This window comes from Kryptolebias marmoratus, linkage group LG14 (genome assembly GCF_001649575.2).
Source record: "Kryptolebias marmoratus isolate JLee-2015 linkage group LG14, ASM164957v2, whole genome shotgun sequence".
Classification (NCBI taxonomy): Eukaryota; Metazoa; Chordata; class Actinopteri; order Cyprinodontiformes; family Rivulidae; genus Kryptolebias; species Kryptolebias marmoratus.
Genome location: NC_051443.1, coordinates 23,483,621 through 23,509,481, shown reverse-complemented (window position 1 = coordinate 23,509,481; position 25,861 = coordinate 23,483,621). Strand labels below are relative to the sequence as shown.

The following is a 25,861-nucleotide window of genomic DNA, read 5'->3' as shown; positions in this document are numbered from 1 at the left end:
TATATTCCAAGTTCTGACACATTCCTACAAAGTTTTGTGGCTTAAATAAGTCATTAATGTTTTATTTTTACCACTGACTTAAATATAAAATATAAATCAATGTGTTTATTAAAGAGTTGGACCCAGAAATTGCTAGACAAGCTACAATAAATACAAAGATTCTCATTTTTAAAGCTTCTTTTTAAATTTCATTTTAAAAGGCACATTTAAAAGTAGGACGTTAAGCGCAACATGCAAATATGACTACATCACTGCTGTTAAAACCTTATAATAATCCTGGCGCTCCAAAGCAGGCTAAAAGAAGACAAACTTGAATTTAAGCAAACAGTGTAACATCAGATAATTCCCTAACAACATCTTAAATAACTCTGTAAACACACAGACAGCCGTAGAGTCTTCTTCCTTTCCTGATGGCGTGATAATCTGTTGACAGTTCCAGGGTGGGACAGCAGAAAAATCTTATTTACTGAGTGACTTTTCAAAAACACAGGATTTCTCAGATTACACCAATACATCTTTACAAGTAACTGAAATACACAGAAATGGATAAATAATATTCATGCAGCTCGATACAGAAGACTTGTTTTTAAAAAGTTAAAGTATTTCAGAAGACTTGAGTCGATGTTGTTTTATTATGCTGCCACCTAGAGGACAAAAGCTGCACAGCAGAAGTTTATTTTTTTACTGTTTATTTTTTTAAATACTGGTCTGATTTAATATTAAAATATAAAATATTTGTTGTGCATACCTACACAAATACCACATTTTTAAATATCTCTCCACAAACAAAACGAAATAACTCAATAATCCTGAAAGAAGATGAAGTATTTGTCATAATAAACTGGCTGAAAAGGTGCAGCATTTAATTATCTCACCTTCTGTTTTATAAAAATGTTTTTATACAGATCTTTAAAACTATATGCACTAATTATTTAAATAAAAAGGGATGTGTATGTAAGTTTATTTACTATACCAGCCACATGATTTGTCCCACCTTTATTTATACAGGCAATCTCAAACAGACACAAAGTCTCACTGAATAGATCAAATAAAATAAGAAAGTACAGATATGTGTTTTTTTTTATTTAGTATTACTACAGTGAGCAGGCAATATTAGAAAAAAAATGTAAAGAAAGATGTTAAACAACTTTATATTTCTGATTTCTGCTATAGTTTGTCTTGTGATGAAAGTTAAATATCTACTTTTATTACAAATCTAAAATACTGATTGCAAATTAATGCATTTCATGACTTTGATTAATTGATTGATTAAATAGTTTATTTCAAACAGTGTGATTGCTGAATGATGCTAAAATTTGCTGAAGAAACTGAAAATGAGGTGTTAAAACTAAAGGAAGCAGAACACCAGCTAGCTAAAGCCTAAAAGTAGCAGAAGAGTAGCTAAAAACTATAAGTAGCATAAGAAGGAATTAAAGCATTTGTACGGGGAAAATATTTAGAAAATTGTAAAGGTTACAAAAAACAAAATTATCTCCTGAAAGAGCTGGTTATTTGATATATAAATGGTTAAAATAGCCCAAATTATGCTGAAAAAATGTGATTTAAGATGCATAAGGAAACACTACAGAACACTCAAACAAAATAAATAACTGAAATTACTAACATTGTTATGTTTTAACTCCTAAAAATCAATAATAACCATATTTGCTGTACTTGAATTCTAATATAAGAGGTTTACAAATTTATTTACGTTTAATTTGTACATGAATGGATCGATTTCGAGCTCGGAACGTTTATGAGTGCACGTGTGTTTCCGCCCGGCGTTATTTTGCACTCGGACACGCGCTCTCCCTGAAACTCTTTCCGACCGCTTTTCAGAGGCGAATTCGCCCGTCTGCCGTGTGATCTACCGGCGGGCCTCGTTACCTCCCGCCGTGTGTGATGAACCGAGGAGGCGACAGGGATGAATTCCGCCGAGGTGAAGGTGAATTTTACCCTGAAAGAACTCACTTTTCCCCGTCAGGATGAAGACGCCGTCCCGGGCGGCTCGCGCGCCGTGGAGCTGCGGGAGAAGAGGCTGGTGTGTGTGGAGTATCCGGCGGTGGTGAGCAGCGTGGACAAGATGCTGGAGACTCTGGGAGGAGAACAGACGATAAGCAAAGTGAGAAAAACAGACAGACTTCTCAGGACAAACATCTAAATCTAATATTAATGTTTTACTGTTACTTTACAGACAGATAACAGCAACACTGATCAACATTTCTTCAAGCTTTTAAAGGACTAAATGTTTTTCTTTGAGCTTCAGCTGCTTTTTTCCACCTATTGTCAGTCCAGTACCTGACCACGTTTAAAGGGAAGTATTACTAGATGTGCTAACTGAATGAAAAAGCTTTAAAATAACTTTTAAATGATCATGTGTCAGGGTTAAAAAGTTACGTTTTAAAAATCCTAATTTTGGGATAATTAAAGTCCTGACTTGACATAATATATATTTCTTTTTTTTAATTTGCCATGAAACCTTCAGCAAATGTTCTTTGATGAACATTAAGAAGCTTTTTTGGTGCTTAGAATAAAAATAATCAGTTTGTTTTCTTTACATAACTAAAAATAAGCTTTACTCACCCCAAAGATTAAGTTTGTCTTTGCAGAAAATTATATTGTTATTTAATTGTAACTGCAATTTCTACATTTTGCAACCAAACTGGTTGATTAGCTGGAATAAAGACAGCTGAAAACATGAACTAACAGTCTGTTGGAAAAGTTTTTTTTTTCAGCAGCTTTTATTTACGTTCAAAGTTAAGCCACGACTGTCTCAGTTAGAAAGTAAACAACTAGGTGACAATTAAAGATCGACTCATTAGCCAAGAAAGAATTATTTTTATATTCCTACTGAGCAGTAAAATCACAAATTCAATATTTGGAACCAAAGCTGCAGCTGAGGGGGAACATATCTGTTTTTAAGTCTGAATGATTCACAGATTAGAGGTAACTGGATTAACAACAAAAGGTGATATTTTCCTCTAAATGTGCTCAGGTACGAAACTAAAAATGAGTGGAAAAAAAAGCAGAAAAAGTCCAAGGAAAAATAAATCCTTTAAAAGCTTAAAGCAGGTATCAGGAAAAGAAATCAGTTCTATCAAAAACATTGTTTACTTCAGCATATTGGCTCTATTTGTGCACCTTTAGCTACTGCTCTGCTTCTTTTAGCTTGTAAGTCCTCTTTAAAAACATGCTGGACTCATTACAGATTGCAGTTCTACTCAGTAGTTTGAACATTTAACGACTGAGTAGGTTTCTGTGAACCTTTGCCGTCATTTTCCAATCACTGATGAGTAAACTGCACTAATCCCGCTGCCGCCCGCGTTCGCCGTTTGTCCCTCAGACCTTCGGTGACCCCAACAGGCGTCTCGAGCTGCGCTTCCGACCCCAGGACCCTTTCTGTCACTACCTGTGTGGAAACCGTCTCCCGTCCAGCAACCTCCTCCTCAAAGTGCGCCGGCGGGTGCGGAAGAAAGACCCCAAAGATGCCGAGATCCAAATGGATGCTGTCGGAATCGTAGCAACAACATACAAATTCCAGGGTAGGATGGAAAAAAAAAACATTTTAGTGCACGAACATTTCGAATAGGGCTTAATTTCAAACTCGACTTTGTTTTTTTTTTGCAGGGATGGCAGATTTTCAGTACCTGGCTGTGCACTCGCAGGATGGAAAAGACACGTCTCTGTACGACAAAATCATCCTCCGTAAGCCGGAGAGTGAAGCCTTCTTTCAGCAGGACGTGCCTTACTTCCTGCCCCCCGCCATCTTCTCGCGCCTCGACAGTCCGGTGGATTATTTCTACCGGCCCGACACCCAAGGACACTCGACAGCATCCAGGTGGGTTCGCTCCCTGAAGCGGTAACGTTGGCCAGTTCTGGTCTTTTATTTGTGTGACGCTGATTCAGCATTCTCTCCGTTGTTCTGTTTTTTATATATCAAAGCATTCAGCTCATACAGGAGATGGGTGATATGACTTTTGGTTTTTGTAACTTTTATGCTTTTCAGATTATTTAACTTAATTTACAAATATTTTTCTCATAGAAATGCACAGAGATCTCTTCAATTCCTTCAAAACAACTGATTTTTTTTGCTTTATGTTTGTCTTCTTATGCTACTTTTGGATTTTAGCTACTGTTATGCTACTTTTAACTAGCTTTTTATTCTTTTAGTTAACCTCTTGCTGGCATTTAGCTGGCCTTCTGCTACTTTTAGCCAGCCTCTTGCTATGTTTAGCTTTGAGCTAGATGTTTGCTACTTTTAGCTAGTGTTTTGTTTCTATTAGCTTTACCAGCACAGTTTCAGCACTTTCAGCAAACTCAACATTCTTGCCGCCTCCTTAACGTTTGTCCTCCTCTCCGTTCGTAGCCAAATGTCCGTCAGCAGGAATTTTGTTGGCCTGAATCGCGCCCGGCGGCCACACAACGCCATCTTTGTCAGCTTCAACGACCCAGCCGTGCCGACCGAGTGCCTGGAGGCGGCCAAGGTTAACTGGGCTCGGGTCTGCGTGAAGGAGAACGACAGGCAGACGGAGGAGAAAATGAAACAGGTATTTGTGCAGCTGAAGTCTCAGATCACGGCCGCAGTCGACAATGTTATCTTCGGCAAAGTCCAGTTGGCAAGTTGCAATATATAATAACGTTATGCAACGCTGCCGCCGGTATCTTATCTCTGACTAAATGTTCCGGTGCTCAGATGTTTGAGAGCCGTCCCATCTGGTCCCGGAACGCGCTCAAGGCCAACCTCAACATCCACCCTGAAAAACTGAAGCTGCTGCTGCCCGTCTACGCCTATTACATGGTGAGGGCTCGTTCTAAAGGACGCCATTTAGCTGGTAAACCTGAAACTGGAACATAGCTGGTTAGGTTTGTTGCATAAATGAACATAAACTGAAGAAACAAATCCTAAACAGAAGCTTATAACATTGTTTAATAATGGGTCAAAGGAGAAAATCTGACTTTTTAAGAGTCATAAATTGGCTCAAAATGTTGATTATCACTTTAAAACAGCAGCATTTGTTATAAAAGCACTCTTTTGGATTTCTCTTTATGTTCAGTGTTGGGTTTAATCATTACAACCCTAAACATAATAAACAATCAGATTTACTTCTGTAGGTGACAGGACCCTGGAGGAGTTTGTGGGTCCGGCTAGGCTACGACCCCCGAAAGAGCACCGAGGCCAAGAAGTATCAAATATTAGATTTCAGGGTCCGTTGTAGCTCCAAGCATGGTAAAACCAAAACCTTGTTCCGGTTAAACTCCCTCTGTGTTGGATACAAGCACTACTTTACTAAGTACAGTTTTAAAATGATGCTTTTCTACCTCCTCTTTAGGCTATTTACTGCCCAACATACCAGTGAAGGCCAAAAGGAGCTCCCTTAACTATAGTTTACCGCTCACAATCAACAAAGCAGGTAAAGCATCCCGTCTTCTTCTAACGGCGGTCTGTAAATGTCGAGGAGCTTTTGGAGGGAATGTCGTCCCGTTCTTGTTTCATGTTCAGTGTTTTCAATTAGCGAGAGGTCTGGGCTGCAGCCGAAATTCAAATTTGCCAGACCTTTCCCAGGAAAAAACACGTCGTCTGGATGGGAGCACGTGTTCCAAAACCTGTATCATCTGGAGTTTTTCCAGATGTTCAAGCTGCCCGTCCCTCCTCCGTGGTTTTGGACCCGTCTGACCTCAGAACAGTTCTCCTCTTTGATCCAGAGGAGACACGTCTGTTCACAGCTGGCTTCTTCTCTGCCTGATAGAGCTTTAAGCAGCGTCTGTGGACTGTTTACAGACAGTGTTCCTGAGCGGAACCAGAATCAGAAGATCACCAACATCCAGCCTTTTGACCTTTGACCTTAGAGGTTTCTCCAGATTCTTGAAAACCTTTTGATGATGGGATGCCAAGTAACCGAATTTGGTGTAAAATGCTCATTCAGATGTTTCTTATACGAACCCCGGCCCAACCTTCTGGAGCTGATTTGTTGCGTTAAAATTCAAAAATTATTGCATTAGCATGACACATTGCGTGCTAATGTTTTAAACATAGATCTTTTGTGATCCGGTGTCACTCGAAGGATGTTTTCGGGATGACTTGTAGCCACGACCGCACAGAATTTAACCTCATTATTTGCAAAATTCACATCCTAAATGACTGTAAACAAGAAGCAGTTTTCAGGATTTGTGTAGAGAGCAGATTTCCTGATGTGTTTTAGATCACAGAGATGTTAACAAGAGATCGTGACAAACATAGTCTGAGACAGTCGTTTGAATGTACGTTAAATCCAGATGTGTTCGCTGCCCAGCTGCTCTGAAAGGTTTATGTTCTTCAGGTCCACATGCAGCTACTGTGATGGATATCCCCTCACAAGAAGGTCCGAGCACCAGCCGGGATTCTGCTCCCGTCTCATACCAGCTGAAGGTCAAAGAAGCTTTTTTACTATAAAGCACCACAAGTTTTTCATCTATTCTGTTGTGATGCTCTATAAAGACTGTTTCACTTCCACAGGAGTCCTCCTACATTTTCAGAGACGGGATGCTGCCACCTCACAGACAAATGTTCTACCAGCTCTGCGATCTGGAGGTGGACAGGTACAACATCAACTTCATCAACTTCTTTTGAAACCGTGAATGCGGCTCGTTTTTATATATATATATATATATATATATATTTTGTCTGTTCAGTATCAAAGAGGTGATCGAGCAGAACAGCGGCAAAGAGCAGGGCTGTGACGAGCGCGACGGCTGGTGTGTCCTCGGCACCACGGACAAACTGAGGGACATCATCTCAACCATGATTAGGAAGGTCGTGAGAGCGAAGAAACCAGGTTTGTAAAAAACGTTTTTCCCGAAACTTCGCCGCCTCGTGCCGTTTGCGACGCTAATATGAGAAATCATCCACCGACTTCTACATTTATAAGGAGCTTTGCTGGTGTTACGTTTATTCACAACCATGCTTCAAGCTAAAACTAGCGAGTTTTTGGGTAGTTTTCTTTATTCTTTGTAGCTTTTCATATGAGGTGACAGATTTATTAAGCCGAGCAAACTAGCAACTGGTTGCAAATTTAAAAAAAAAAAACAGCAACAATGGTGTGAAGAACCACCAAAGAGCCGTCTCAGTATTTTAATTTAAACTTCACCTCCACCCCGAAAAATAAAGATTCCAGTGTGTGTTGAGCTTTTGTCGAGAGCAGCAACAGTTTTGGGACCGGTTTGTTCTCGCGGATCATTGATTTTCCTTCAAGCCGCTGCCTTAAAATGATCTTTCGAAGTGGGGTTTTGTGGAAAGGCTGTGGTTAAATATCATCTTACCTGTTGTAGATGGCTCTCCGAACGGTCTCAGTTTGAAGGAATATGGTTGGTTTAGCAGAGTCAAGACTAAAGTGCCTTAAAACGACTCGAATCTCAAATTATTAATTAAATAATACAAAACTTTGTATGCGAATCAACAGATTTCAGCTCCTAGATTAAATTATCTGACGGGTGTTTTTATTTCCTAAGCAGACAAACGTTCCAGATGTTCACATGGACTTAAAAACCTATACTCCGGGCAGCCACTTGAGGGCGCCGGTTTTTGTTTCGGTTTCAACTTCTGCGTTTTGTGCCTGTGTCGGCATGTCGACGAGACGAAGCACTTCCTGCAGAGACGTAACAATCCTGCCAGAATAAGAGCGTAACATGAAACGGCAGAGTAAAGGTTTGCTTAAACCACGGTGGAATAGTCAGATATTAAATCTCACTCGGACTAGCCTTTAGCTCGTTAAACTCCTTTTCTCCAAACTGAGGTCGTTCAAAGAGCTATCTACAACAGGTAGGATACTAATCGTTCATAAGTTTTCACAGAAATCCACTCCAAAACATCGGAATTATCCCTTTATGAAATAGGAAAATGTTTTTTTTTTGCAAACCTTTTAAAACTAAAACTCATTTGAGGCATAAATGGTGTGTTTAGTGTTTTAAACTGAGCTGTTTTTCCTGTTTTTTTTGTACTTTAGTAAAATAATTTACGGTATCCTTCTGTAGCCTTGCTTCGGGTCTCGAAAAAACGACGACGATTAGGCCTGAGTTTGAGCTACCCAGAGAGAGATGAAGAAGAGGAAGAGGAGGAGTGTGAGAACAAAGAAGACGACGAAGAGGAGGAGGAAGACGAATTTCAGCCGTCCGAGGGAAGCGAAAACGAGATGGAGACAGAAATCCTGGACTATATGTGACAAAACGATCCCTCTTCTGACTGTAAATACGTTGTTTTAAATGTTTCTGTAAAATGTGATTCATTCAGTTAAAACCTAAATAAAGAATTGAAATATTTGTAAGAACGGCTCATCTGGACTCACCCTCGAGATAAAAAAACAAAATTTTAATGACAAATTAAGTGATTGTGACTGACAACGACAAAAACAAACATCATGATGGTCTCATATTTGTGTCATATAGTCTTTATTTTAAATAAAAACACACAATTAGCACAAAAAACCTATAAAAATATAATCCTAAAGTACTACACATCTGAGTGTTTAGAGGCTATAATGTGTGTGGTAAAATATACTGTAAATATAGAGATTTATCATGAAATTAATGGTTGTTTTGGTGCATTATAATTTAGTAAAATTGATATTTTTTGTGATGGTTTGAAGTAACTTGGATCAACTTTCCAAACTGGCCCAAGCTCTGAGACTTTGGGTCGCGTTGGACAGCTGAGCAAACTAAACTCTGTCTTCCTGATAGTCCACGGCACAAACTGGAAAACTAAAAAAAAAAGACTTTTTAAAGGCTCTGCGTGTCCTTTCAGGCTTTTATGAAACATGAACGGGTCCTTTAGGTTTAATATCTGCTTACTCATGGAAAAAAATCTTATTTAAATGAATAAATATCCAGGTTTTACCTTAAAGGTAAACAAAAATCAGATTAAAAGTAGTGAAACTGAATGATAACTGCAACTAAATCTCCATTTTGGTGTTTATCCGTGGAAATTTGGCTTCTCAAAGACATTTAGGCGTAAAAAAATTAACCTATTGTATGTCCGTTCTTAGATTAGTTTATCGCATCAGCCAGTTCCCGTGATCGCTTCACGTGGCGGCAGATTTTTGGCTAACCCGACCCGTGGCTCTGCACTTTCAGAAAACAGAAAAAAAAAGGACCTAAATGTATCTTTAGAGTAACCCCCTCATTGTTCCCTCAACAGGAAATACTTGTCCATACCCTTGTTGTTCGTACTTTTTAGAGATGAGCCTTGTACCTTAGAAAAAGAAACAAAATAAAACTGAATTTAACAGAAATTGTTGATCATTTCTCACCAGAAGGCTCCTAGTTCCAAAAAACATCTGACATGGCCGTTGTTATTGAAGGTAAAATCATTTTTGTCTTTTGTTCATAATGAATTGAGGATTTGGGGCTGCCCAACTGTTTGTGGACAATTTCTTGTCCATTACAGCTGGACACTTGATGGGTCAAGGCTGATCTCTACTGATTTCAAGGTCACAGGGAGCTAAAGTTAAGGTCACGTGACCCCTTGGTAAAACCTTACAGCTGGTCACTTCATGGGTCAAGGATGATCTCTACTGATTTCAACATTTAGGATAGAAGGAAACCACATTTACACCTGTTTTGTTTCAACACAATTATATAGACTTTTGGTAAAAGATGTTTCCCCCAGCAAACACACACAGACTCCTGACATCGTACCCTAACATTTAGAACAACCAGTACATATGTGCACTTTTTACTACTGAAAAACATAAATGCATGTTTCTGGTCTTTATAAAGGTACACAGGATACATAAATGTACTTCTGTCCACTTATTTTCGATTGTGTGGGGGCTACATGCAGCTTTATTCCAAAGTAACATGGAAATTAATCATATTTATGTTAATAACCACAACAGAAAAGGCTGGTTCGGGTAGTTTTTCAGGCAAATACATGACTGAAATGTCCGCAACAGATTAATGCTAATAACATAGGGAATAAAACAGTTTGATTAGTTTGGGTTTGCAGTTTTTTGGGCCAGTTTCTCACGGGGCTCTGACTGTCTTCAACAATGTTTCGAAACGGTTGCACGTGTTGCAGGAATGACGACGTTCTGAAAACTCAAGTCTCATTTGCTCAGATTTGCTGCATAAATGAGAAACTGTAACTCTTTGCAGAACCTGGAAAAGTTTAAAAAAATGACTATTTAAGTTGTGGACTACTGCTAATGATGCTGGTTTTGTCACCAGCTCCATAAAGCTATGTGTTTGTGAAAACTCATCTGCGTGAGCTGGTTAATTATTATGTAACAGTGAGAAAAGCGGCTCCTGAGCTGCACGTTTCGTCAGATGTCGTTCGGAGGTGGGGTCTGCTTTATAAAGGTGTGGCTGACAATCGGCCTGGTTCTCACAGTTTAATCCCGATGGCGCTGTTTGGGATTTTGGCTGCTGTTGCCGTGCTGCTGGAGACAGCCTCCGCCGCCTCCGTAAGTTTATCCCCAAAACCAAACCACCGGAAGAAGTTTAGTATCAAGTAATGTAAGACAACTTGTCCTGATGCATGCTCGATAATCCAGGTAGAAGAATCTAAAAAGGTTGATTCGGGTCCTCTGAATGGGTTCCTCTTAGTTTATACTAAGTTTTGGATAAAAGACGAAACGCATCAACTAAGAAGAACCCGTCCAGAGGACCTGAATCAACTCAGTTACTTTTCTTAAATCTAACATTTCTGTATTTTTGTGTCATTAATTATGCAAGATAACATGTTCATGTATAATTAAGCAGCAATAAAATATGCCAGGAATTCAATTTTTTTGTCCAAAACATGCTCGGTTAGGGCTGACATCATAACCGTGAAGGCGCCATGCAGAGATGAACAGATACGTTTTAGTGTATGGCACGCGAAGTCCATTTCTTCACCTTTCTTGTGTTTTTAACTTTTGCAGCTCGGCGTAGTTTACACCGAGGGAGGGATGGTGGAGGGCGAAAGCATCCGCCTCGGGCTCTTCCGCCGCATGGACGTTTTCAAAGGCATCCCCTACGCTGACATGCCTGGAAGGTTCGAGAAGCCGAAGCGCCACCCTGGCTGGGATGGTGGGTAAACTTACTCGAACTCTCACTTCTTTAACAACCACTCCTACGACTAAACGATGCCGTTATGTAGTTTTGGGGTTTGCTCAAACAGAACACACTCCAACATTTTAATCAGTAACTCCTGCAAACAGTGAACCAATAAATTGATCTCAAAATCATTGTGTTTCAGGGAATAACCAAATATATCTTCTCTTTTTATGATATGATACAGTGAAAGAAAGTATACTGTGTTCTTGGGGACTTATAAAGACAAATGTGCATAAACTACAGGCCTTAGGGTTCCCTAAACACGGGACGACGACTCCGCTACAACCAGGGCCGTAGCCAGAGTTTAAGAAATCCCTAGGTCAGCCACTCATTCTCCCCCTGCACATCAGTTACAATGAAGACCAAAACTGAATTAAAATAGAAGCATTTATTTAAAACAAGTGACTTGAATGTGTATATGACATGTATTTGTAAATCCATGGAGATCAGCCTCATCTGAAGCAACAGAGGACTCAGGGCCCAACCATGATGACTCACTGAAATGACATGAATTAGTTTATATGAATGTTGATTCTGAACACAGGATTTTAGCAGAGATTTCACCTTTTTATCAAATACCAGTGAGGTGTTGTAGTTTTGGAGCTGGACCAGTTCCAGTGTGGTCCGGATGCAAAAAAAGTGCTGAAGTGGCCCTTTATTGAGGTTTCAGGAATCAGATGAAGGTCTCACAGATCACACACTTGGTTTAAAATGTTCTGCAATCAGTGCAGAATAATCTGCTCCAGGTTTGAAGTGTCTAGGTGTTGTAGTTTTTTAACTAGAGGAGATTAAAGATGCTGAAGGGAGGGAAAAATTAGGTGGAATTGCCCTTTAGCCATTTCCCGAATCGGAAAACAACTTCAGCTTCGTGGAATTGAAGTAAAAAAATTTTAGCAAGTTACCTCGGTTGTGTTTCACTGTAAGTGGCGCTCTTCTTCTTCTGGTCTTTATTTTAGCAGTAAGGTAGCAAAGCTGCGCTCTTCTTCGTAGACATTGAGTTTGGCTGCAGCTGCACACAGTTGCAGCGCCTCCTACAGGAAACTGGTGGAGCTACGCAGAGAACCACGCTGTTCAAAAGCCTTGTTTGGATTCATGTTTTTATAAAACACTGAGGTCCGGACCTCGGGGTCCTCAGTGGGAGCTACGGTCCTGGATTAGAATGTGGCTGGATCACAATAAACTTGGAAAACCTCCTTCAGTGTGAAGACAGTCATTACGATGCTGTAATATCTCAAAGTTGTGAGAAGTCTCACTGAATTCTGACTGTTCGAGATGCTCGCAACGAAAATTTTGAGAGAACATTTGTCGCAAGCGACGAGTTCTTCGCGCCTCTGCGATCCACGCAAAGAAAACGAAGAACCCCTGCGAGCGTTTCGAGGCACTTCTTTCATGGGTTTGTGTCTCTGGTCAGGTATTCTGAAGGCCAAGGAGTACAGGAACAGATGCCTTCAGCTCAACCTCCTGATGAACGATGTCCGAGGCAGCGAGGACTGTCTTTACCTCAACATCTGGGTTCCTCACGGCAGCTCAGGTAAAGACTCAGAGCTACTTACAGAACGTCGATAAAATTACGTCACGGCTACAATGTTCTCGTCACCCTGCAGTGTCCTCCAATCTCCCTGTCATGGTCTGGATCTACGGAGGAGGCTTCCTGGTTGGAGGCTCAATGGGAGCTAACTTCTTGGATAACTATCTGTACAGCGGGCAGGAAATTGCAGACAGGGGGGACGTTATTGTGGTGACGCTGGGATACCGTGTCGGAAGCCTGGGCTTCCTGAGCACCGGAGACGCTGACTTGCCTGGTAGGTACCTGCCAGGAGATCGTTAGGTCAGTTGCTGTTCTCGTCAACGTAACCGTGTTGGATCGAATTTAGGAAACTATGGTCTGTGGGACCAGCAGGCTGCCATCGCCTGGGTGCACAGAAACATTCGATCGTTCGGAGGAAACCCTGACAACGTCACCATCTTTGGAGAGTCTGCGGGAGGAGCCAGTGTCAGTATGCAGGTAAGAAGCTTCGAGCTAATTCTGGGGTTACGTCCGGTTCTGTGCAAAAGCTTTTGTGTTTTCTTGTAATCAATAATACTCCGGATTTTCAAAGTTTTTCTTTGGACTTTGGCTGCTTTATTTGTTGTTGTGCTTGACTGTGACAGAATTTTAAAACATGTTTTCCGGTGTTAATTTTCAGACCCTCACTCCTCACAACAAAGGGCTTTTCAAGAGAGCCATCTCCCAGAGCGGGGTTGCCCTTTGCCCCTGGGCAATCAACAAAAACCCCCGCAAGTTCGCCGAAGAGGTACTTTTTTGGCCTGTTTTCGTGGATTATTCCTAACAAGTACTTTAAAATATGAGTGACAGGAGCTTTTTGAAACCTGCTCCTCAGGTGGCTCTGAAAGTCAACTGCCCCACCGATGAGAAGATGGCAGCCTGTCTAAAGATGACCGATCCCAAGGTTCTGACGATGGCGGGCACTCTCAGTCTGTCCAGCTCTCCTGACAGTAAGCGCCACGTTCAGATTCAGTTCAGACGCTTTATACCAGCGGTCTCCAATCCTGGTCCTCGAGGGCCACCATCCTGCAGGTTTTCCTTGTTTCTCTGCTCCAACACACCTGATTCAGAGGTTAAATCACCTCTCCATGTTCTGCAGAAGCCTGTTAATCACCTGTTGATTCAAACCAGGTGTGTTGGAGCAGAGGAACAAGGAAAACCTGCAGGATGGTGGCCCTCGAGGACCAGGATTGGAGACCACTGCTTTATACCAAAATAACAGAATTAAATTTACGATTCTGGTCACTTTTCTCTCGTGATGAGTCTGTAGGCTAGAGAAAACCCAACTACTGGAGGGAAATTATCATGTTTCTTTTACAGAGTTTGGGTCGGGTACATTATTGATAAAGTTTAAGGGTTAAAAAGATTAACCATAGGGACAGTTTTTGTCAAATAGAGGCACACAAATATTAGTCAAAACACACATGTCAGTTTATTATTTGTTCTAGAAACTTTGTCCACTCCTTTTCATGACAACAGCTGGTTTTATATAGCAAATAATGGCTTGTAGAAAGGATGCAATAATCCATATTTTCTTTATAAATAAATAGATACATTCATAAAAGGCTTTAAAGGGTCTGTTTTGTGGTTTTCAGCTGGAATAAGCTTCCTATTTTAGCTGTACTTTACAAAAATTAATTCAACATGTTGTAAATTAATCTTTTAAATGCATAAAAGTTGTAGATTTCATAATTAAACTTCCACAGTGAATTACACACGTTACACACAAATTCAAACCACCAGTCGCAATATTCATAATTCTTGTCATTAAGAAAAAAATCAGCCATTTAAAGAGTAATTAAAACTATGTGACATAAAAGATTCCTTTTGTTTAAAAGTCAGATCAAAAGGAATATTGGCAGCTCAGTTCTGTTCCCACATTTTGTTGATTTTAAATGACATAAACGTATAAAGTACAGCGCCGTGTGTGGCGATTGTCCTGTTTGCCTCTGTTAGGCCCCCTGGTGTACAACTTGGTCCTGTCTCCCGTGGTTGATGGCGACTTCCTGCCCGACGAGCCTCACAACCTGTTCCACAACGCCGCCGACATCGACTACTTAGCCGGAGTCAACGACATGGACGGACACATCTTCACGGGCTCCGATGTCCCATCGGTCAACTCTCAGCTGGTGGACACCCCTATGTGAGTTCAGCTTCTTTAGGTTTATCCAGGCCAGTGTGCTGAACGCCAGCTCACATTTTGGAGCTTCCGGTATTCAGATTGGTTTTTTTTTCCAATATTCTCCTCCTGACTGCAGTGAAGACGTGAAGAGGCTCTTGGCTTCCCTGACTAAAGAGAAGGGCAGGCTTGGTTTGGACAACGCCTACTCCACTTACACCTTAGACTGGGGAACCAATCCCAGCAGGGAGACCATCAAGAAAACCGTTGTTGCCATCGAGACCGACTACATTTTCCTGATTCCCACTCAGGCTGCCCTTTATCTTCACGCCGCCAACGCCACGTGAGAATAAGACCTCGGCTGACAAATGCTGCTGTCAATTATTTATTTGGTTGCAGCAGGAAATGCTTGTTTCACAAAATAGGACAAATGACAGAGTTGGGTTTGTTTTGATCAAATCCTAAAAGTAACACGCAATCTTGAGCAATGTTGGGAGATCACGCGAGATCTGTTTGTGTTGGAGATGACTCTCAGCTGCCACCACGCCAGATTTTAGCTCAGCATCTGTAAAATTGACTGAGTTATAGCCATTTTTGTGTTTGCTAAGTTTGTGCGACCATCAAGTTGCTTCAAGCTAATTAATTACGTATATACATCCAATAATTACTTACACAGGGTTTCATTAATATTTATCTTCTGGGTTATCACCCATTTTTCTCAATCCATAACTTTTTCATAGAATAATACTTAAAAAAAAGATAAACTTCCTGGATTTTTCAGTGTAGTTTGGGAGAAAAGTCTACCCTCAGAAGCGTTTGGGGCCCAGCCCGTTCAAGAAACTGTCACACCTTTTTTTTTTTTCTTTTGTTCTTCACCAAAGAACCGGACGCACCTACTCTTACCTGTTCTCTGAACCCAACCGTTTGGGAGGCATCACCACGCCCTTCCCCAGCTGGTTAGGAGCTGACCACGCCGACGACCTGCAGTACGTGTTCGGGAAGCCCTTCACCACGCCGCTGGGTTACTGGCCGCGCCATCGTGACGTCTCCAAATACATGATCGCCTACTGGACCAACTTTGCCAAAACTGGGTATAATTAAAACACAAAACAAAAGAATGCATTGTCAAACAATGAATATAGAAAACTGCTTTATTTTAGTTTTGGTTGTCTGGTTGTGTTTGCAGAGATCCAAACAACGGAGGCCTGAGCGTGCCCGTTTTCTGGCCAGCGTTCACGTCCACCGGACACAAGTTCTTGGAGATCCACGCGAGGATGGACAAGGGTTATGTGGGACAGAAGCTGAGGATGCGTGAGGTGAACTTCTGGACTAGCGTCTTTCCCAGCCTTCCTGAAATCACCTCAGAATAAAGATCAACAGGATTGGTTTATAAAAAATATTAATAAAAGCAAGAAAGTTGCAAAAGCATTCCGCTTGGTCGGATTTATTTTGTTCATGTCTACGTTTGGGATACCCTTGCAAAGTGCCATGACACCTTTTCAAGCCTTTTCTGCAGGTGTAATAAAAGCCCTAGCAGATCGCCCACCGCCATTCATGCCAGAGTTTTGGACTAAAACCATTTTATGTTGAGTATGAATGGAGTTATATCCATTTTGGGGAAACCTTGTAAATGATGTGCAAAATTTCATACAATATTGTGAGGTCTTGCAAAACATGGTAGCACTCAGAGTGTGCGTTGGGCTGAATCTCAGCTACCACCACACCAAATATAGCTCAAAATATGTCAGATTTACTGAGTTATAGCTCTTTTTGTGTTGGATTAGCTGTGGTGGCCAATTAAGCCGACAACTTAAAAGATAATCAGCTGTATAAAAGCAATCAATAAATACTTTCTCCAGGTTTCATTACAATTCGTGTCTTAGTTCATGAGATATTTTACTAACAGACAGATACACACAGATGTGCAAAAACATTATTAACAGCAGGCTGATAAATATAGGAACTTTAGCTGATATGCTATTCTTTAGAAATTCATTGTATTTTGATTTATTGGTCTCTTTAATGTGCTTATGAAGTTTAGAATAAAAAATAAAAGTAGAAAATGTGTCTTTAGTTTAATAACATGTCAGTTCACAAAAACAGCAGCAGATGGAGGCAAAGAGCAGCTGCACCTTAAAAAGAATTTATGTCTGAGCTGACTTTTTCATGAAATTCTGAAATTTTGCAGCAGCACTAAAAATCAGCATCCGTGTTTTTAAATTTTAACACAATAAAAAGAAATGGTTTGATATAAATGAGAAGGATTTATCAAAATAAGCATGCTGTTATATTTAATAGCAGTGTTGAAAGACAATGACAACAACTAAACATGCCTTTGAAAATGCAAAAAAAGAGAATATATATATATAATTACATTACTTGTAATAAAACCACACATTGAAAATACAGTTAATATGAAAGTTACCAATTAGTTCTGTTGCTTGTTGAAATTAGTAAAATTATATTTAAATACTGAAATGTCTGAGATATTCTTACAGTTTGATGTTATCATTTTGGACAACGTTTAAAGATCATTTAATGTGTGGCTGTGTGTATTATAACAATGCTGTCAACATAAATAAAGTATTTTTGGAACCAGAGTCTGCGTCCTGTCCTACACACCCTACTAATTCGCTAACTGGCTGTCAATCACAATGTAACGTGACTTTTTTCTTTAAAAATGACATATTTGAATACACAGGAACAAGTTAAGAAGTAAGTGATTCGACAAAACAAACACCTAAAATATTTAAAGTGTATTTTTATTTTCTAACAAAGGGCGGAACCTAAAAATTGGACCGCAGTCAGCCACTAGGGGGCGCTTGTTCGTTGTAGCGTTAACTTCCGGCTTCCGGTCTTGTCACTCCAGTTGTAATATCTCGATGGTTCACGTGCGGAAAAAGATTCTAGTGCGGTGGGGAAGAAGAAATTTTGTGGGACGTGAAGAAGTAGCCGGCGGCGGCAACAGAGACGGGAGCCAGGAGTGAGCGAGCCGCAGAGGGAAAGCAGCTGAAGGCAGAGCGGGAAATAACAATAGATATCCGGGCACGACGTTCAAAGGTTTCAGCGCTCACAACCGGCGAACTGAGCGGAAGAAAAAGTTCAGATCCCACGAATCAGCGCGTGGGAGTGGGGAGCAGGATCGTGACTGACTGAGGCAAGCTCCACTGTCTGTCTCGTCATGGCAGGTAATTCACTTCAACTATTGCACCGTCATGAGTTAGCAGGGGAGTTTTTTTAACCCCCGTCCTCCGTCCCGATGAGCTCTCCGTCCCGGCTTAAAGCAGCCGAATGCTCGGTGCGGCTAACCGTCGCTAGCTAGCCAACCAAACTTAGCTGCGCTAGCTTTAGCCAGAGCTAGCCCACCAAAAAAAAAAAAAAAAATCAAGCGTCACCTCCCGTCCTCTTGTCCTCTCTTTGCGGGCTAAAATTTCATGGCCAGCTGCCGCTCGCAAATGACCCCTGGTAATCGTGTCACCGGGACTATTTTTGCAAACTTAACTACCGTTTTTAGCCAAACGCGCACCGCTCCGGTTCACTAACGCCAAGTTGTCGTAGCTGCAAACGGCTGTTTGATTCCCCGGCCGATTCGGAATGAAATGGCCTATTGTTCGGGCAATAAAACCTCGCCAAGCCAGAGGTTTAATTCGCGGTATCCACACCTTATTTTTTTAGTTGTCTCCAACATGCCTCAGTTATCTGGCTTGACAAGCCTGACGGGCTTTTAGCATTAGCGCAAACTTTGACATTGCACACATGCAGGTTAGCTCTCCAGGGCCGCTGCTGCGCACTCAGCTGGGTGTTTTTAGCAGTTTTCTGTTTAAAATGACAGAAAACCCACCAACACTCTGTTCAGCAGAAAGCTATTCCTTTAAAATAACCCGTCAGTACCTTATTTTGTCTGGTTTGAGTTGCTTTTCATTCATTAGCCTGGCTGTAAGGGTGGAGAAAAGGAAAAGGGTGTGCGCTCTTCATAAGTGAATATGAAGGCTTTTCTTTTTTTTTTCTAATGCGTACTTTGTGGTGATCTTATCTTAAGACAAAGTCACCTCACGTTGCAGTCTAACATGATCTTATTTGTGGGATTGCATGTAATTATGAGAGCTGTTCTGCATTTCTTTTTTCAAGGTTTGTGTCAGTACATAATGTCCCAATCAGCAGCACCAGCTCTGTTTTGGCTTTCTGTTTGACTTCACTTAAAGAGACTCAAAGGGGATTTATAAATGCCATCCATCTATTTTTTGCTTAGCTGCTTCGAAAGGTTTGGAAATAACAATGAGCTCAGTTTTTATTTATTTATTTTTGGTTGTGTAAGAACAGATGGTCATGTGTGAAAACTTGCAGGATTGAATCTGCTCTCTTTTGCAATGTTTACAGAGATCATGTCCAGGCCAGTGTTTATACTCAAATAAGGCAGCATGTGTTTTTTTTATTTTTTTTTCTGACATGCATTACTATTGAAAAGTCTTGAGCCACCTCTTATATTATTAAAATTTGCTTTTAATAAACGTAGCACCATTTCTGTAGGTCTGTCAAAGTTTTTCCTCTGGACTTTTGTTTTTTGAGACAATTTCAGTCGAATTTTCTCTCGTGGTTTGTTTGTTTGAAATGTAAATTTGCACTACGGTTTGCTGAAGCTTAATCAAATGTTTCAAGGAGTCTGTCTTGACTAAAGGAATATTGGAGGAAACCCAGAGGTATTGTGTGACAGATTACACAGGAACTAAGCTGAAAGTCGGACATGTTGTCGTTTTGATTCAGTTTTTTCTACAGGGGTCCTGGGAGGGCTACAGCAGGGACACCGGGACGTTTTTACCAACCTGTCGGGATAATTTACGCAGACGTTGAACATTGGGGTTGTCGTTCTCTGTGCAAAATGGGTTAGGAAGATCTGACAACAGGTTCAGTGCCGTCAAATCATTCCCACGTAGATTAACACGCGACGACACACTGATGTGAATAATGGCCTTACCTATTACCCAGAATCCACCTCTGCATTATTGATGCGGTGTGAGATCGTTACACACACACGCACACACACAAAATAGTCGAATGTCCTAGAAACTGTGAGAATTGGTTCCGATTTAAAGAAATAACTGGAAAAATGTCCTCACCAAGTTCTGACTGGGGTCTGCAAACTGCAGCTCCAGGGCTCTTTGAAGCAAAAATCACACAAAGATGAATATTTACATATCAATAACCATGATAGTAAAGGCTAATTTTAGCAATTTATGTCTAGTTATTTGCAAATATTTGAATAAATCTCTGTCATAAGACTATTTTAAAACAAAGAGAATGCAGATGGTGCTAATAGCTTGTTAGCCACACAGTGATATTTCTCTGAAATCTACCAGAAGATTTAATAGTTTTAACACATTTTGAGGCAATTTGCAGAGGGAGAAATGCGCAAAGTGCAGTTTTGCTCGCAAATGAATATAATACAAGTGACCGAAATAAGGCAACCTACAAAAACATGGCACGTCGTTCGCAATAAAAAATAAAAAGTTGAATAAATAAAAGCCTCTTCGTCTGTTAGAAGACATTCAGTGAGTCCCAATTAAATGTTTAACAAACAGACCTTAATTTTAAATTCAATAATAATCCACAAAGATGCAACCATATGCTTTATTATTTCAAAGTGCAGTAATTAAGACATATAAACAATTATAGATTTTTAACTTCCAGTTATAACAATCAGGGTTAGCTTAAAGCATGCTTTGCGGCTCTGGATAAATTACTTCTGGTTCAGAAGAAAAAGACGCTAAATCTTAACCCGGTTTCTGCCTCATTTACTGTATTTTATGTGCAACACTTTAATAAATCACTGCAGTTTGATGACAAACCTGAAAAAGCGAGGGGTTGTTCTGTATTTTTAACAGCAGCGCCCGGACTCGGCGCTTCTCCTGTTACATAACAAGACCTGAAAGAAGCAGGTTTTCTTACCTCACGTGTTTATTCTGTAAACTGGACTTAATTCAGTGCCGTGGACGTGATTTGAGCTGTAACAGATCTGGGTTCTGTTGTAATGGATCGTATTAATGTTGGCGCTTAGATATCAAACTTGAATGCTTTAAAGCTAAGGCTCGAAAAAAAGCTCTCAGAGGATATGAGCTCACGTCTGACCACAAAAACCTTTGCCGTTGTAGCTCCAGCATTGTTTCAGTTATCCGTTATTGCCTAAATGTGCCGGTGGAGTTTGCATACCTGAACAAAGAAGGTTGGAACACCCAGTTTAAAAAAAAAAATGTAATTCAACTTTTTGTTTTGTTTCTTCAAGGACCTGGAGGTGACATGCAGTGGTGCTTCTCTCAGGTGAAAGGAGCCATTGATGACGACGTAGCTGAAGGTATGTTCTTTCATTAAAAAAAAAAGGTTTACGAGACAGAATGGGTGGGAACCTTGAGGTAACAATAAGCGCCCTGAGACATGACAGTAATACAATCAGCATTCGCTCGTTTTCTGTTCTGAACAGAGTCTTTCAGTGATGAAGTATTTCTAAAATGTTCTGTTTCTGCTCCAGTTTTTATTTTTTGTTCACGCTTTTCTACAACCTAATGGTTGTGTCTGTTTCTCTTTAAACCCTACCCACTGATGATCAATTGTAGCTCATATTTTTACCGATAATCTGTCAGCTTAGTCCTTCTTCTAATAATTCAGAGAGGAAAATTTAAAGGTTTTTCAGTCAAATGTTTCAGAGAAAATCCAGCTTCACTGATCCGTTTACGTGACGACCTGCTGATCATCTGTCCGCTCTGGTTCTGGTTGTTCTCGGTGCAGCCAGTGTCTCATAAAATAAACTTTGTCCGCTCTGCTTTCATTAGATTAAAGATGAGCTTAATCAAGGATGCTTATGGTCTGCTGGCTTGTTGTAGGAAATGTAGTCCCTCCTACAGCGGCGGCAGAAGCTGCAGAAATATTTGGGGGAACCTTATTAACTTTAAAGATGAGCTGTCTCGCTTTTGCTTTGTCAGACATGACAAATAGGTGTCGGGACGTCTCTTTATGTCCACATTCAGACACGTTAAAGGCTCTTTAAATCAGCTGCATTCCAGCGCGGCTCAGTTTAAAGTTATTCTACAACTCGCGTACCCCCCAGACAGGACAGTAAATATTAAACACTGGAAATAGTTATTTATTAGTGAGTTGATGGATCTGGATGATAAACAAACAGTGTGTGTGTTGTTTACTGCCTAGCATTAAAATAATTCTTTAACTCTTCAAGTAAAGTCCTGAAGATTAAAGGAAGTTCGGACTTCCCGTGTGTTCAAACCTTTGCATGTGACTCAGTTTCTGTTCATCCTCATGAGGTTACTGAAGCTAAAAGCAAAGGAAAAAAAGGCTTGTTTGTGTTTTAGCCTGCTTTTTTAATCAATTATTAAAAAAAAGTATTTGTTTGTGTAAAAGTAGCTCATATTTCAGATATGTTACACTCCGCTTTGGGCCTCGGGGGGGTGGATGGAACGAGCACAAAGACCCCTTACTACGATCTCGTTGAGCATTGTCTTTCTGCTCCAGTGGGCAACAAAGTGCTCACGCACATATGAGTGTGTTTCCATATATAAAGTGACATGCTGCTGTTGGGGGTGATGTGTAATGCTGTCTGAATCAGATAGGGTGGAAAGAGCGGTAAAAAAACAAAAAAACGAGGTTACAGATCGTGTTTTGTTCTGTAACATCTCGAACCTGCACGTCCACTTATCTGCCACCAGTGACACAGATCGTCAGTGTATTTTAAAGACAAATGTAAGCTTAATTGTTCCTCTCCTTTTTTCCCCAGCGGACATTATATCCACAGTTGAGTTTAACCACACAGGGGAGCTGCTCGCCACCGGAGACAAAGGTGGACGTGTAGTCATTTTCCAGCAGGAAATAGAGGTAAAACAACCAAGTTTCAGTTCGGCCGAGTCATAATCCTGGACACTGTCTTTATTTCAGAGAATGTCACCCTCTTATCTCAGGAATACATCTTTTGGAAGCATATGTTTTCACAAGAAAACTGTTTTACATTTACCTGGTGTTTGGAATGAGCCTGCTCAAGCTGTAATTTTTTTTTTTAAACTCTCAGAACAAGAATCAGCCCCAGTTCCGGAGCGAGTACAATGTTTACAGCACCTTCCAGAGCCACGAGCCCGAGTTCGACTACTTGAAGAGTTTGGAAATAGAAGAGAAGATCAACAAGATCCGCTGGCTTCCTCAGAAGAATGCTGCTCAGTTCCTGTTGTCGACAAACGGTAAAGCTGCTACTGGGTATTTATTACCCTTCAAAAATGTGTGACGACTCTGACTTCAGGCGGATGAGATGGTTAAAATGTTTAACCCCTTTTTTTTTTGTTTTAGACTCAAGCTCGTTGTGCTTTAGCTGCAGCAGCTTTACTAGTTTCAGCTTTTTTATTCTTGCAAAGACAGATAAATTGATGATTTTACAGAACACGCACCCATGCAGAGTCTGAGAAGCCTGTGCGGATTTACTGCAGGTTGTAATATTGCCTAAAGTGGTCTATACTGTTGGGTGTTAGTTAAACCTGCTTTGTAGTGTCGTTTGAATACTAGGGCTGGGATTCTTTAGACATCTCATGATTTGATGATGAGTCAAAGGGCTGCGAAGTGATTATATATTCCTGTCATTCTCTGTGAATCACTGATGCAGCCGTTAAAGTGTCCCCAGACTCGCTTTTCTTTGGCTTCCAAGCTTGGATTTACGCCCCGAAAACCGTGTGCACGACGGCTCAGTGGTTAGCACTGTTGCCTCACAGAAGGACTCCGGGTCGGACCTGGGATCTTCCTGTGTGGATGTTGCATGTTCTCCTCGTTCGGGTGCTCCGGTTTCCTCCCTGAATCTAAAAACATGCATGTTAGGCTGCCTTCAAGCCCACGCCTCCTTTAAAAAAAGAGATCTCAGTGGGATTTGTCTGGTTTAATAAAGGTTAACAAATAAATTAAGCCATGGCCATTGATCGTGTAGCGCTACTTATACCTCGATCAGCAGAATTAATGATAATCAGCATCCTGATCGGTGCTTCCACACGCCGGCGTCCTGAATCCATAACGATGCATTAAAGCACTTACTACCAAGCTCTTTTAATTCCAATAAAAGGGAATTCTTTTACTAAAATCCTGGGCAGATTTTTTTTGACATATTCAACCTTGTGACCTTGTGCATGCGATCAAAAACCAATATACCTTCTGGGCTAAACATGACTCAGAATGTAGACATTTCAGATAGTCAGCGTGAACCGCCCACAAACAGGTGCGACCCCGGGTTTGATACTTCCTGCGTCTCCATCTTTCAGCACTTATGGTGAAAACACGGCGCCGCACAGAAAGCCGCTGCCGTAAAGCAGCGTCATGTCGCAAAACAGAGCTTCTTCGCAAAATAGTTATTTTTTCTTCTTATTTATCACTTATATAAACTGAATGTATGCAAAGTGACAACACTAATACGTTCGTCTTAGCCTACGTTATGAAATATTTACATGAATCATTGATACAATTATGATAGAAACGATAGAAGAAAATATATCACGATAGACACTTTTCTATCGTCCCCATGATATGTATCGTTATATCGCCCAGCACTAGTCTTTACAGCCATTGTTGATGGGTCTATTATCACACTTCAAACAAAACTCAGCAATAATCCGACCTATAGGGAGATTTTGGGAACTAATTGAACAAAATGCTGAGTCCGGTGATGTAAGCTTTTGTGGTAATGGATGCATCACATGTTGGAGCTATCTTACCTGCATTCTTTTTTTTTTTGCTCCTCTTGTGGAGCGTGGGAATGGTTGTCGGTGTCTTCGGCATCACGAGCTGCCGTGGCTCCAAAGGTCCAAACGGTGCAGCGTAAGGGAGTATCTCACTGGGCTGCGTCTGTCGAAACTGTCTGGAAAAACGGCAACTTTATAGTTGGAGTTTCATTGAATTCTGATTAATTGTGAGCAGTGAGCCGCGCGGCTGCTTTTTGTGCAACGAGTGAAAGAAAACTACATTTGGATTAAAATGGATTATAGCTCCCACCTCTCCCAACATCAGCTACTTTGAATCTATTGACAATACGCTCAGTCGTTTTGGATTGAACTAAAAGAGCTGACATAAATGTGGTTAAACTGATCTGTGTATATAGTCTTATTTAAATCAGATTAAACTCAATTTTAACTCAAGCATCTTAAACTGTCTGTAATTGATTTTGTATTAGGTGAGTCTGCCTTTCGTCTAAAACCTTAAGAGGGCTTTTCTTGTGGGTTGTTGTTAAACAAATATTTTTATTTTCTCAGATAAGACAATAAAATTGTGGAAAATCAGCGAGCGAGACAAGAGACCGGAGGGCTACAACCTCAAAGAGGACGATGGCAGATACAAAGATCCCAACTCCATCACGTCGCTGCAGGTTTGTCACAAAACACGAGCTGCACAAAGCAGAAGGATCTGGATTTAAATAAAAATGGATGCCGCTGCTAATTAGTTGATTTATCTACCAGGCTGCTCTCTGACACTCTTGCTTTGTTCTGGTGAAAGCGTGTTATCACATTTCAGAGCTTTATTGCTGTTTTTCTCGCCGCAGGTACCAGTTTTAATCCCTATGGACCTGATGGTGGAGGCCAGTCCTCGGAGGGTGTTTGCCAACGCTCACACCTACCATATCAACTCTGTCTCGGTCAACAGCGACAACGAGACCTACCTGTCTGCAGACGACCTCCGCATCAACCTCTGGCACCTGGAGATCACCGACCGCAGCTTCAGTATCCTTGAACCAGGGGTGGAAATTAAAAATTTTGACAAATTTTTTTACCAGCCACTCAAATATTTTACCAGCCACTATTTTTTGTTGTGACAAAAAGTTTTTTCATATGATGATGATGATGGAGGTGGGTGGAAGCAGTTGTGGTGCCCTACAAGCCGAACAACACCTCTTTCTGGACACTGCATGGAAAAAACTAGATTTTTCTTATTTTAAACCATTAAAAGATGCATATCTGTACATAAAAATTCAGACAAGTGAAATTTATTTCTGTGGAGTGTTTTTGAAGTATTTTTTTGTGCTTTTGTAAGTTTTTGTATGTAAGTTGTGATGTTTTTCAGACACTTGCTGCTTTTAATGCATAGATCTATTTGTGCTACCCGCTTATATT

The 25,861-nt window shown here is 40.7% G+C and overlaps 3 protein-coding genes across 3 annotated transcripts in view; all 3 read left to right on the top strand.

The window, feature by feature from the left end:
- The first annotated feature begins 1,793 nt into the window (after positions 1-1,793).
- On the top strand, positions 1,794-8,297 carry gtf3c5 (general transcription factor IIIC, polypeptide 5). The gene is made up of 11 exons (XM_017425487.3): positions 1,794-2,122; positions 3,344-3,542; positions 3,628-3,838; positions 4,367-4,547; positions 4,694-4,798; positions 5,113-5,227; positions 5,331-5,411; positions 6,318-6,406; positions 6,494-6,576; positions 6,670-6,812; positions 8,008-8,297. Exons 1-11 carry the CDS (start codon positions 1,925-1,927, stop codon positions 8,193-8,195), a joined length of 1,593 nt encoding a protein of 530 aa, XP_017280976.1. The 5' UTR covers positions 1,794-1,924; the 3' UTR covers positions 8,196-8,297.
- A 2,073-nt stretch (positions 8,298-10,370) lies between these two features.
- On the top strand, positions 10,371-16,160 carry cel.2 (carboxyl ester lipase, tandem duplicate 2). The gene is made up of 11 exons (XM_017425478.2): positions 10,371-10,433; positions 10,893-11,040; positions 12,479-12,598; positions 12,672-12,869; positions 12,942-13,072; positions 13,254-13,361; positions 13,449-13,563; positions 14,570-14,756; positions 14,872-15,075; positions 15,614-15,823; positions 15,919-16,160. Exons 1-11 carry the CDS (start codon positions 10,371-10,373, stop codon positions 16,100-16,102), a joined length of 1,668 nt encoding a protein of 555 aa, XP_017280967.1. The 3' UTR covers positions 16,103-16,160.
- A 1,417-nt stretch (positions 16,161-17,577) lies between these two features.
- ppp2r2ab (protein phosphatase 2, regulatory subunit B, alpha b) overlaps positions 17,578-25,861 on the top strand; it is a 12,910-nt gene continuing 4,626 nt past the window's right edge. The window contains exons 1-6 of the mRNA XM_017425475.3: positions 17,578-17,920; positions 21,010-21,078; positions 22,510-22,607; positions 22,798-22,963; positions 25,007-25,119; positions 25,294-25,471. Coding sequence (XP_017280964.1) covers positions 17,914-17,920; positions 21,010-21,078; positions 22,510-22,607; positions 22,798-22,963; positions 25,007-25,119; positions 25,294-25,471 — 631 coding nt within the window. The 5' untranslated portion in view covers positions 17,578-17,913. The remainder of the gene's footprint in view (positions 17,921-21,009; positions 21,079-22,509; positions 22,608-22,797; positions 22,964-25,006; positions 25,120-25,293; positions 25,472-25,861) is intronic.

Excerpts from the sequence above, each read along its gene's own strand:
- gtf3c5 (XM_017425487.3), top strand. The coding sequence starts at position 1,925 with ATGAATTCCGCCGAGGTGAAGGTGAATTTTACCCTGAAAGAACTCACT. Across the intron at positions 2,123-3,343 it reads GAGAACAGACGATAAGCAAA|ACCTTCGGTGACCCCAACAG; the intron begins GTGAGAAAAACA and ends TTTGTCCCTCAG. Across the intron at positions 3,839-4,366 it reads GGACACTCGACAGCATCCAG|CCAAATGTCCGTCAGCAGGA; the intron begins GTGGGTTCGCTC and ends CTCCGTTCGTAG.
- cel.2 (XM_017425478.2), top strand. The coding sequence starts at position 10,371 with ATGGCGCTGTTTGGGATTTTGGCTGCTGTTGCCGTGCTGCTGGAGACA. Across the intron at positions 10,434-10,892 it reads AGACAGCCTCCGCCGCCTCC|CTCGGCGTAGTTTACACCGA; the intron begins GTAAGTTTATCC and ends TAACTTTTGCAG. Across the intron at positions 12,599-12,671 it reads GGTTCCTCACGGCAGCTCAG|TGTCCTCCAATCTCCCTGTC; the intron begins GTAAAGACTCAG and ends GTCACCCTGCAG.